General features: G+C 33.4%; 1 protein-coding gene across 1 annotated transcript; it reads right to left on the bottom strand.

Moving 5' to 3' along the window:
* Positions 1-1,695: 1,695 nt before the first annotated feature.
* On the bottom strand, positions 1,696-7,040 carry LOC128184088 (uncharacterized). Its single transcript, XM_052853412.1, has 3 exons — positions 6,648-7,040; positions 3,876-4,005; positions 1,696-3,508 (listed from the first exon to the last, which is right to left on the bottom strand). The coding sequence occupies exon 3, from the start codon at positions 3,485-3,487 to the stop codon at positions 1,808-1,810; it is 1,680 nt and encodes a 559-aa protein (XP_052709372.1). The 5' UTR covers positions 3,488-3,508; positions 3,876-4,005; positions 6,648-7,040; the 3' UTR covers positions 1,696-1,807.
* Between the last annotated feature and the right edge of the window lie 5,202 nt (positions 7,041-12,242).

Raw genomic sequence — 12,242 nt, 5'->3', positions numbered from 1 at the left:
AATAGGGCTGCTTGAATATAAAGAGCAGCCTTCCGTTCTGGTAATAAAAAGAGTGTATGTTTCACTTTGGGATAATTATTACTCTACCTGATTTAGCAGTAAATTAGGTCCTAGTATACACGCTTAAACAGTAAAATGGCTATCATGATTGCAATGAAAAAATATTGTTTCAAACAAATCTCTTTATGAACTCAACATATAAAATCTTAAGATCCGTAAAAGAAATAGAGGCAAATATCCTATTAAATATGTTAGTCATAAGAATCATAAGAAAGAAATTCTAAATGTTTGTTTTTAATTAAATCTCCCTTGACTTTCGCTTTCAAAGACCGATTTCAATTATCTTATTCTCCAGGTAAACACACCTTTTTAAATAGCTTAATGTCGGGAATCAAATCACCGGTAAAGTGTATAAAGGACATTGATAACATTATATTTTATGGAAATTATCATAGCAAATTTTTGGGCCAATTTTCCATGCGCAAATTCAGAAAATAGTTGGGCGGATCGGGAGAAAAAGTGGCCAGTTGACCCCCCCCCCCCCCGGCCTCGCCTTGGAAGATTCAAACTTCATATATTCACAAAGGAAACTTACCAAAAAATTCTTGGACCCAATCGACCCCCCCCCCCCTTCCCGGAAAAAAAAACTTGGATTCACGTTTGTTGCCATATGTATAATTGGATTTCCTTATTTACTATTCCTTCATACTTTCATGTATTTTGTAGATGTATCTCCAACGTATTCTTTGTCTTTTTTTATTGAGTTAAAAAAACCATTCAATTGCACAAAAAGAATTTCATGGGCATACGAGTACATACGGGAAATATGGATTTTATTTCAATCTCTGACACTATTTATGATTTAATTACTGTACGTGTGATGAATATTCGCCGTTATACATATAAACAATGTAGGTACGGTATACAAAAAAATCTTTTAAGCGACAAAGGCTGATTTTAAATAATTTTACACATACAAATTTGACTTTTTTGTTTTAATAGAAACTCAAACTCTCTCGTTCTCTCTCTCTCTCTCTCTCTTTCTCTCTCTCTCTCTCTCTCTCTCTCTCTCTCTCTCTCTCAACTTTCAACACAATTTTTGAAAGTCATGCCGAGACCATTCTGATAATGAAGAGGCACTGTTGAGAATTAATACTGCACTAATTGTTATTTTAAATATCGAACGTCAAAATATTACTTGAAAATTCACTGAATCCGTGCCCTACAAACTAAGTACCAACAACAAGTTCTAATACTGACTAGAGTACAAATATATGACCAATATTATTGACCCTTATGGAAATCTGGCAAAACAATATTGCTTGTCAGGGGATTAGAGTGATATTTTTTTCCTGTAGATTGACGTCACATATGAAAAATAACATACAGCCCCTTAATTGTGTAGTATAGCAAATCAACAACCAGTCAATTTTGTTGAAGTAGTCGAATAATTAAAATGTCGGTTTATGAAACGAAGCTTTTAAATGTGTCAATATTTTGCTCTAATTGCTCAATGTGTCGACATTTGTAAGAATATTTACATTAGGATTATACATTTTAGGTCTTAAGTTGTTCAATAGCAGTTGCTATTTGTTGTACATCGGGACTCTCTCTCTCTCTCTCTCTCTCTCTCTCTCTCTCTCTCTCTCTCTCTCTCTCTCTCTCTCTCTCTAAAAACGACTGAAAATGCACATATTTCATTTTTTTCATAGAATATGATATATTCAAACAACTGCATACTCAAAATGTGATACAAAATAATCTTTGATTCGTTTTTAAAAGGTTGCGAAAAATGAAAATACTATCATTACATTTCTGTAGATTTTCCTTGATTCATATTGTTAATACTGATCGCGAAATTTTTGGATATGGCTGCAAGAATATTATTCTTCGAGTCAAGCCTTCTGAGTCTTTCCTGGCGAATTATTTCACCAGCATCGGTATTCTGTTCCTGAACAAGTTGGGTTAGAGCTCGCTTTCTTGCAGTTTTGGAGAACGCAAGAGCGGCTCTTAACACAGTTGTAACTGAGACCACATTTTTAGGAGGAGGAATTTGAGCCTTTTCCGCGCAGACGAACTCCCTCCACTTGCTTGGCTTTCGTTGTCCATTTGAATCTAGACTTAAATCACTCATACTACTAAACACGCTGCTCTCTAGGAAATCTCGGCTATCTGACGTCATAGTACTTCCGCTTGAGTGACGCTGCCTCGATGTGGTCGACATTCGTGGCCGACGCGGGAACGAAATATCTGACTCCGAATCACTGGTGTTAATTTCAGAATTACTGATATTTGTTACTTCGCCATTCTCGTGAATAGACTGCATCGAAACGGTCGCCGAGTTTCTCCTGTTCTTTGCCGACTTGCATCTTGAAGGTTTTTCCGCGATGCTCGATTCCGACGCTCTTCTGGTTTTGTTTTTATACGTGGTGGTCAGAATGCCATCCTCTGGAATTGGCTCCGCATTCGATCGATCGTTTAATCGAGATATAGAAACTCGATGCTGGTGCTTTCTATGAGTTTGCACAGCAGAACCGTTTTCAGAGAGACCTTCCTCTTTCATTCCATTCATCATGTTGTCTTTTGTTTGTTTAGAAGAGTGTTTCATATTTGTTTCACTTTGAGAAGAAGAAAGGTCCATGCTATCTACGTCATCTGTTCCTTCCGAATCGATATCGCTACTTGAAAGGTAATTATTGAACTTTGAGCGTGGTGATTTCAATATCGTTGATCCGTTGTCTAAATTGTTCTTTGTTGATCCATAAGTAACTGCAGTAGAAGGTCTCTGGGGTAAGGGGAGGGAGAGTCCTCGATTCCTCCTCGCGGATGAGACCGCAGTTTGTGGCCTTTGTTTCGGTGGGCGCTCTTGACCGTCAATCTCAATGTCACTTATCGAGCGACAAAACTTCGCCGAACGAATCCGTTTGACGTTCTCCTTATCTAGCTTAAAGTCCTTCTGAGAAAACAACGATTTATAGCTCTCCATTATACATCTGGTCAAACGCTTAGGATCAAACTCCAATTCTTGTACCGATTCATTCTCAGAGAACACATCGTCGATGTTACCATTTTCGTCGTAGTCCGGAATCTCATTGTCTTGGTGAGACTCTTGTCGACGATATTCGCCGCTCAACGAGCGATGACTAGAAGATCGAGCTGATCTTAATCTCCGCTTAATCTCTTCTTTTTCTTGAGCGCGCCAACCCATTAAGCGGCGCTCGCTTAGACGTATGCCCATTCGATACACCGGAGCGCTGAGGTAATCATTGTCACTTTTACCTGTGGGGGCCACACCTTGGTCGCTAACCCCTGAGGTTCGCCGCACACTGCTGAACGATTTGACGAATTCTTTCTTTTCACGGTCGATTTCCAGGGCTTTGTGCAACTTCTCTTTTTCGTACAGTTTTAGCACTTTCTCCAATCTGCCTTTTTCTATCTGGTTTCTCCTATCCGCTCGAAGAAATCGCTCATTAGATTTAGAAGGCATTTTCAGGTCTCTTAAGCCGACCTAAAAGTAATAAAACAAGAGCTACATTCTAATTGCATTAAAGAGCTCAATACATTTACAGATCGAGTGTATGCGAGTAAATCAATTTCTTCTTTTTATTATTTATTTTTTATTTTTTGAAAATATTTCTGAAATTAGATACATATATTGTTCGAGAACAAACCTGTATTTATACATTGTAATTCGTAAAATAATGTCTTAAAATGATAAAAAAAAAAAAAAAAAAAAAAAACACCCCAAAAATGGCGTAATGTTTTTGCCTCTTCCCTCGAAATCTGACTTTTTTCGATTATACAAGCATCAAAGCTAAGTAAATTATAACGTATTTAAAGGATAAATCTCATAATTGTTCAGAACAAACCATTACCTTTTAACCGGTACTATAACCAAAAACTCCAATCTTCTGTCGTTGATATTAGTGGGGTTTCTTTTTTCAGTTCCAACATGTCAAAGACATCCAGTGTTTTGAACCCATGCTTCTCTCCCAAACCTCTATTCTGTAAAGGTTCAAAATATTCTTTATATGGACTAGACCTACTACTCAATCTTTGAATATAACACTACCTCGATAAATTAAACAACTTGTTTAAACATTACAAACCTATAGAGCGTATTGCCTCTGTAGAACAGAGGATATTCCCATTGCATTTTAACTCAAACATACTTTAATAAAACATTTACGTTTTTTATCCTTTTCAGATAAAAGTAATACTCCTTTCATGGGTGCCTTTAATTCAGATTTGTATCGCGTTTGAGTCAGAAGTTATTATCTCCCAGTCTGCGATTGCTTTCTGTTGTTAAAAGCCATGTTTTGTTACTTCGGGGCATTTCTTTCTTTTTTAATATATTTTGGAATGAGAACACTTATACATGTTCATAAAATGAAATCGGTTTTAACAGCAACTTCGCATATATTAAGAATTCCTCGGCTTCTTTGAGAGAGAGAGAGAGAGAGAGAGAGAGAGAGAGAGAGAGAGAGAGAGAGAGAGAGAACTTTGCGATAAGATAAAAAGAGAAATAGAGAGACGTAGTAGATTTATAATTATGTTTTTTCCACAATGAATTAGAATTGATAAGATCTGTCATTACGCAGAACAAGAAGCTTTCATTGTGTTTGAGACAACTGATTTTATCGCGACTATCAGATCCTATCCCCGACGACAGCTGAAATAATATTCCATTAAACCATACTTGGTATATATATATAACACTTTATCAAGTTTTCCAATCTCACCATAAGCGAAATCTACTTTTCATGTTTCGAATGTTGAGTTATTCAAAAATAAAATAAAAGATTTGCATAAGCCTACTCCTGTTTATTCGTCAAGAAATTCCCCATGCTTCCTACATCGTCATAAGCAATAAAATCCTCTCTCTCTCTCTCTCTCTCTCTCTCTCTCTCTCTCTCTCTCTCTCTCTCTCTCTCTCTGGAACCATGATAACAAACTTATAACATTTTCCTTTTGAAGTTGAGAGATTTTACAAAATAAGATATATGATATTACATTCTCTGATCTAATAAAAAAAATATTTTTTTTTTACTGTTTAGAATTTACAAAACAGGTCTACGACTCTTAGAAAATGCATGTGCATGTCTTATCATGCTTTTTAAAAAAAATAGAACATGCATGATATTTTGATCTGCCATATGTGTAAACCACAGAGCATATTTAAATCAGAAAGTCCACGAATTTCAATTCAAAGGATTTCACTTTTCCAGATTATTTGAAGAAGGATTAATCTGCTAAGAGGGTATTTTTAGGTCATCAGTTTTCACGCGACGATTTTGAATTCGAAAGATAAGATAATCGAAAATATTTCAACGAATTGAGTCTTTGCTGGACGAAAAAGATGAAATGAAGAAGAACTTCAGTCTATATCAAGCAAACATCAATAAAATTAAGATCGTAATTAAACACATATCCTTCCGCGTGAAGATGTAAAGAACTATGTTTTATTTTGAGCAAGTTTACATCTGCTCAACTATAATATCAATATATAATGCACGTTGTAGTTCTCAGGTTCATTTAATGCAAATATTCATGCATATCATAACATTTTAGTAAACATTTATCCAGATGTCTTATGAATGAAGATAAAAATATCATTCAAAGCAGTTCAAAGCTATAATAATTCTCTATTTAGCACTTTATAACGACATTTTTTTTTTTACTAGCTATAGTCTGCTTAGGCTTTCTAATGTGTAACCTTATTGAACCTTTTATATTATCGATCTCTAACTTTAAGATAGATTTAAACGAAACTACGGATCATTGATTGATTTTAATTGTAAAGATTCGAATAGTTCAGTTTAATTCGTTGACACAACCTGGCCTATTTAACTTTTTCTTTTATTGGCATTCTTAATTGTTCATTAAACATTTTATATAATTCATTATATTTCAAGAGTTCTTGAATTTATTGACAAAGTCGTGAAGAAATCTTGTCAGGAATGGTTTCTAAAACCCCTTCCAAATGCTGTTAAATCTCGGGAATTGTAGGTACTTTACCCCCACCTATGAAAGTAGGATTTCACTTCAATTTAACAAATAATGAAAAACTAGAAATCGATGAGTGTATACATAAGGGCCGTTAGATACGAAACCCAGTTTTCAATTAATTTCTGATCTACTCAACAAATGGAGCTAAATCAATGTAGAAATGACTACAGTGAAACTTAAAAAAAACCAGTATTTCTTGTGTTGTTACTCATTATTAAAAATAATCGAACATGAAGTAAATGTAATATTTTCATGACCATATTAAATTATTCAATACTTTCACAGACGATTCGAGACGTTTGACAAAATATGGACAATATTCTGTGACGATAAGAGCGTATATAAGACGCTTGTCTAAATTTGCGCTAACCGTGATTATTTTAAAAGAGCAATGTTTCAGAAGGTGTATTGAAACAAGTTGTACATCTTTCCCCCCAACATTACCAACCTTTTAAAGATCTACAAAGTTTGAAAACATTTGACTGCAATGATCAGCTTTCATCATGCTAATTTTACTTTTTTAATCTAAGCATTTTAATAAATTATGATTAATTGTATTTACACTTGCTATCATAATAACATGTTCTGGAGAAAAAAAATATCACAAATACTGAAATAAAAAAAACCCAATAGCTTACCGTTTTGTGTATATTTCGAATACAGTCCCATTAGACGCATTCCTCAAAACGAATCCTTAATGAAAAAAAAATGTTCCATGAGTTTTATATCTATCTCGAACGATATCCAAGGTTATCAAAAGTTCCAAAAATATCCCGACGAGTCTACACGGCTGGACAAACAGACCATTCTTTTCCCACTGCAGGAAATGTTATCAAGTCAAACAAAAAAGAATCTATCTCGTTTAAAAAAGAATTGTATCGACTTGATCGTAAACATGAAAACTGAAAACTGCAAGCTTATAAATGAATGGACGTTACTTTTCTTGTCAATCCACCATATATAAACACATATCCGTAAAAAGTGGTCTTTTAAAAAGCCCCAGCGTTTTTCAGCGCCACTGTTGAAATAGAATTTTAAATGCTGTGTAAATTGACAAAGTAACCACTCATTGTTAGGGTTAAAGGAAAAACTGAACTCCGAAAAAATCGAAGCTTTTGGCTACTGTGTTTTGTAAATATTTGTCTTAAGAATTGATCTACACTAATGGTAATTTGGTAATAATTGGCCAGGTTTGTGCATGTTTATTTTTGACATGTAGGTATAAAACTTAATATTGATCTCTGCATGCATGTAAACTGCAGTCGGGACCACAATTTACCTTCAATAGTTCTTTAATAGAATCTGTCTTCTTGATCAAAAATAATATTGAATATTCACATGGTGTGCCCGCAGGCCGTTTCTGCCATCTGGCGATAGCGCTGAGGATTTTTTCTCTTTCTTTTCAATAGTGATGTCAATATTGAAGTATATATGTAATATGTGTTAGTGGGTACATGTATATAAACTTATTTTTTTTTACGCTTTGTTAAGTCCATTTGTTAAAATCTGTAAATGCAAACATATTAAATATGTACCAAGGAACCTTATATTTTTATACAGTATCCTAAAGTTACTCTATATCATAATCGTTCGGAAGAGTTCTTTAACCGAAGAACAACAGTCACTTAGTTTATCGCAGCATTTTGGTAGAGTGTACACTGCAAGTGCTGTACGGTCAAATAATTCTACACGCATCTGTATGCTTTTTAAAATCCCTTTTCCTCTAATTAAGTTATCATTATAATAAATATCTGACATCGATGTTTTGTAAATTTACATGTATCAATTTCTAGAACATGTAAAATCTACGTGATAAGACATACATGTACATGTAGTTCTCGCGTTAGACACGCTTCGTCCATAAATTACAATAAAATTTTAAGTTTAGAAATAAAAGGGGGGGGGGTGTATCGTTTGTTATAGACGTATATATATCCCAAACCACACACAGGAAAACGTTATATTTGTCATATCAAAAATAATAAATGTAACGTCATATTGAAAATAAATACCCTAGGATATTTACTTTTATTATGACAAAAAGTAACGTCAGCTGCCTGTGCTAATTACACTGTATGTGATGATTTTTTCGATAAAAAAAGATACATGTATATAACGTTAAACGTTAGATGACTGTTGTTAATGATGGGGATCACAGTAGACGAACAAGATGCAATGCTTATTTCCTTTTAAATGATACATTTTGATGACGGCTAATAATATTGTGGCGATCCTTAAGCAAGGCATTTCAAATTCATATTCCATCCATTTAACAGAGATTGCACTTTTGAAATATACGAGCACTATGGGAATAAAATTGACGTCATTGTTATTTGGGCAAAAGTTTGTTTGTTTAAAAGTGTTGACAAATGCCATTGTCATTGACCTCGATCACCAGTGGCTTCTCTTTGATTTTAGACTTAATCAGAATTAAATAAACATCAAGTGTTTAATGGTTCCATGGCATAATGTTTATTGTTTGGGATTATTTAATACACAAATTTCGTATGAATCATTTACATGTACACGTATATATGCCCGTGCATTCAATTTGATCATTTTTGAGATTCCCAAAGCTTATTTTGGATTTTTTTCTTGATATCATTATTCTTTCAAAAGTCCACTTTCTTTTTTCTTCCAATTTAAATCAGATTTTACACATTGAATTTGTTATCACATTATTATATATTGTCACACTTAGAAATGGCATCGCCTAATCCTAAAAGTCTTATGAAGCAAATTTATAATGTGATAATCTGATAATGGAGCTCTTACACGTAAGCACGACCTATTTGCGAAAATCATTCATGCAGATGATCATTTCGACCAATTAACATAATTATGTGTCAATATCATAATAACTTTGCCGATTTGCGCATTTGCTTTTTTGCATAATGTCACGAAGAAATGCAAGAGAACGCAAGCGCGGGTTCGAGTTATCAACGATATGTTAAGAATTCTTAGGGAAAAATTACCGGAGGAGTGGACCAGTAAAAAGATGAGCAAGCTGGAAATTCTAAGAAAGTCAACTCTATATATCAGGCGTTTGATAAAATTAACCGGAGAAGATTCATTCAGGAAAGATCACAAATATTGTGCTGTTTTAGAATCGGGCTCGGAAAACCGAAAAACAATCGAAGAGATATCGACCAGAAAAAATAAATTGAAAGTGGACAATAATACGGAATCGGAGAGAAGATTCATTGCAAAAATGAATAAAAGAGTAAAGAGTCTTTATTCTGATGATATGATGGAGGACACGGCTTTCGATGATTCGAATTCAGATATCGGTGAAGACGACCAAATCGAGAATTCGTTCGAAGATTCGAACACATCTGAAGAATTGATGCATGTCGATACATTTATGAGAACTTAATATTACTGTTTATTTTGATTACAGAGAAAACAAATTGCAGTTTTGTTTTTGTTTGTTTTTGGTTTTTTTTTGATTTTATTGGAAATAAACTTTGAAGAGAAATTTCAATTCGTGTTTGTTTTCGAGAAAACAATCTTTGACTATAAGGTATTTAATATTGCTTTTTTTTAAATGAAAAAAATAATGAATTGATAACAAAAGAAGAAAAGAGATAATATACAAAAGTGAAAAAACTCGGTCACGTCTGTTTTTTAATGGTAAATACTATTTGTAATTTCATTAATTTAAACATATCACTGCATCACATGGCTTTTTAAATCTGCTTTTTCAGAATCCGTGTACAATGTTATAATTTTTACTGAAAAAGATCCTAAAAATGTATTTTTATTCTTGTTATCCAGTCCGGACACTTTACTAAAGACACCCATGTGTACATGCATCTGTGATTATATACATGCGTAGATCCAGAATTTTTTTTCGAATTTGGAGAGGGGGAGGTGGTCTAGCTAGATATGTTTTTTTTTTAAAGGAGGGATCTTTTGTCTGCGAGTATTATTTAAACAATAAAATGCTTTCTTTGGTGATTCATGCGGTATACATGAAGGGCCCGACATTGGCAAAAATACATAATACATTAGCGGGTTTTTTTTAATTTTTTCTGCAATGATCGCTACCTTCATTACCCTTTTTATATCGATTGAGCGAAACCTACAGCTTCTTTAGAAAAATCACGGACTGCACGAAATTACATGTAATCATGATGATGTCTCAAGCTCCTAGTCCCAGGGGAGGCGATTTGGCTGTTTCTATTAGCCAATTCACAGTGATTTATAGTGAATTTTACTTATTTTTTACAATCATGTAAGTTGAAATTTTGATAAGGTAAGATAATTACATAAGTGTGTTTGACAGATCAATGTATACAGTATACCGATCAATGTATACAATATACAGATCAATATGCAATATACAGATCAATGTATACAGTATAAGCTACAATGCTAAAAGAAAGACTGTCTAAGAGTTCGGTATGGTTTTTTTTTCAACTTCCAGATATCACGCAGAGCACAGAAAGGGCAATGTACAATGTATAGCTCCCATATTTATATTTTAAAAAACATAACGAGGAGAAAAGAGAATCAAGAATGAAAATACACGCAATCCATAACAGGTTTTTCGCAAATTATTAATAATGGGGTTTTTTTTCTAACGCGACACGAGAATTCGTAGATCTGTGGAAAAATATTTAACATAAAAACCGCAAGCGCGGCAAATGTGAAGGAAATCAAATTTGCGATGAGTTTAATTATGTTGTAGAATGTTGTGCATTTTCACATGTAAGAAAAAAATTGTTTAGTAATTATTATCTTAAAAACATAAACACACTAATATTTAGAACACTTATTACATCTTAAAAACATGTAATTCTTATGAAATTGTGTACTTTAATTAGTAAAATATTTGATTTGGTCGGTCATCCTACGTAACAAAAAAAAAATCATTGTTTAATTTTCCCTGTTTCTCTTTTGCAAATCTTGCTTTTCTTTGATTTATTTATATAAATCTTCTGCACATGTAACATTATATGTTTTGAATTGAAGCAAAACCCCTTGATTACTCGATGAGTGTTCTGAATAAATCAATATTTGATCGTTAAAAATTTCTACAGTATCAAACCCCTCGTACACTGTAGGTTACAAAGCAATATTATAAAATGATGCATTCCTTTTTTAATAAGGTTGCATTTTGTCTGGCGCAATTGTCACTAAACTACTGAAAGTAGAAACAATCCCTTCACCTGTGAAATGTACATGTACATGTGGGCATCTTCAAGGTAGGATGATATCGTCAATTATTTTTATTGGTAAGTGTTAATAACTGTTTCATAGACAGTGCCGTGGAGTTGGGGGGGGGGGGGGGTAGATTATAAGAAATATTGACAAGCAAGAAAAAGTCCTGATGGTTATGTCAAACTTCGCAAAAGGACAAAGAAAATTTTCTTGTTTGGTTTTAATTTAGTGAGCAAAATATTGATTCAACATTTAGAATTTATCATCCTTTCATTATTATACATGTATATCAAAATAGGATGTATCACTTACGATTTATTTTGCTGTATCCGATTTTAATTTATCGCACGTAAAAACAAACTGAAATTCGTTTTATATAAATCATAATTATCACATCATAGAAAATTAAATGAAACAGCAGATACAGAAAAATCATATTTTAGCTGTTGGACTGGATGAAATGCAAATAAAACCTAAAAGTGTTAATGTTACATGATCTGCTAACCAAACTGTTTCCAAAGATAATTATGTTGATTCTAGGGCAATAACTATTTTTAAAACACGACAGCACACTATGTGCATATTCTCAGTATATCCTTTGGAAATTAAACTGATACATGTATCATATAATTATTTCAGAAGACTGTAGTACTTTTAAAAATTTAACTGTTGTCAAAATTGTTTTAACGGCGCCTGAAAATTAAAGAGAAATAATCCACTTTTTTGTCAAACCCAAGGAAAACTCACAGATATGAGTTGTCTTTCTTGCCGCTGAAAAAAAATCAAGTAGTCTGTTTTGAATGAGATTTTCCGATTTCTGATCATCCTCTGAGACATTGGTTATAAAGATCTACAAAGAACACGTGTCTCCTCCATGTTTTTCATATGATTGTTTTTTCATATGTGCAAAAACAGCTTTAATAATTCATGATATTGAACTCGTGTTTAAAGAGCTTTATAGAGGCATTGTGTACATGTATTCTGTAGATTTGATATCGTTCTAAATTTAAAAATTCACCGATATTAAATTACCACCCTAATACATAGGCGTCAGTACCTGGGATGGG

The sequence above is a fragment of the Crassostrea angulata genome, chromosome 5 (genome assembly GCF_025612915.1).
Source record: "Crassostrea angulata isolate pt1a10 chromosome 5, ASM2561291v2, whole genome shotgun sequence".
Lineage (NCBI taxonomy): Eukaryota > Metazoa > Mollusca > Bivalvia > Ostreida > Ostreidae > Magallana > Magallana angulata.
This window is presented reverse-complemented; position numbering and strand designations above follow the sequence as displayed.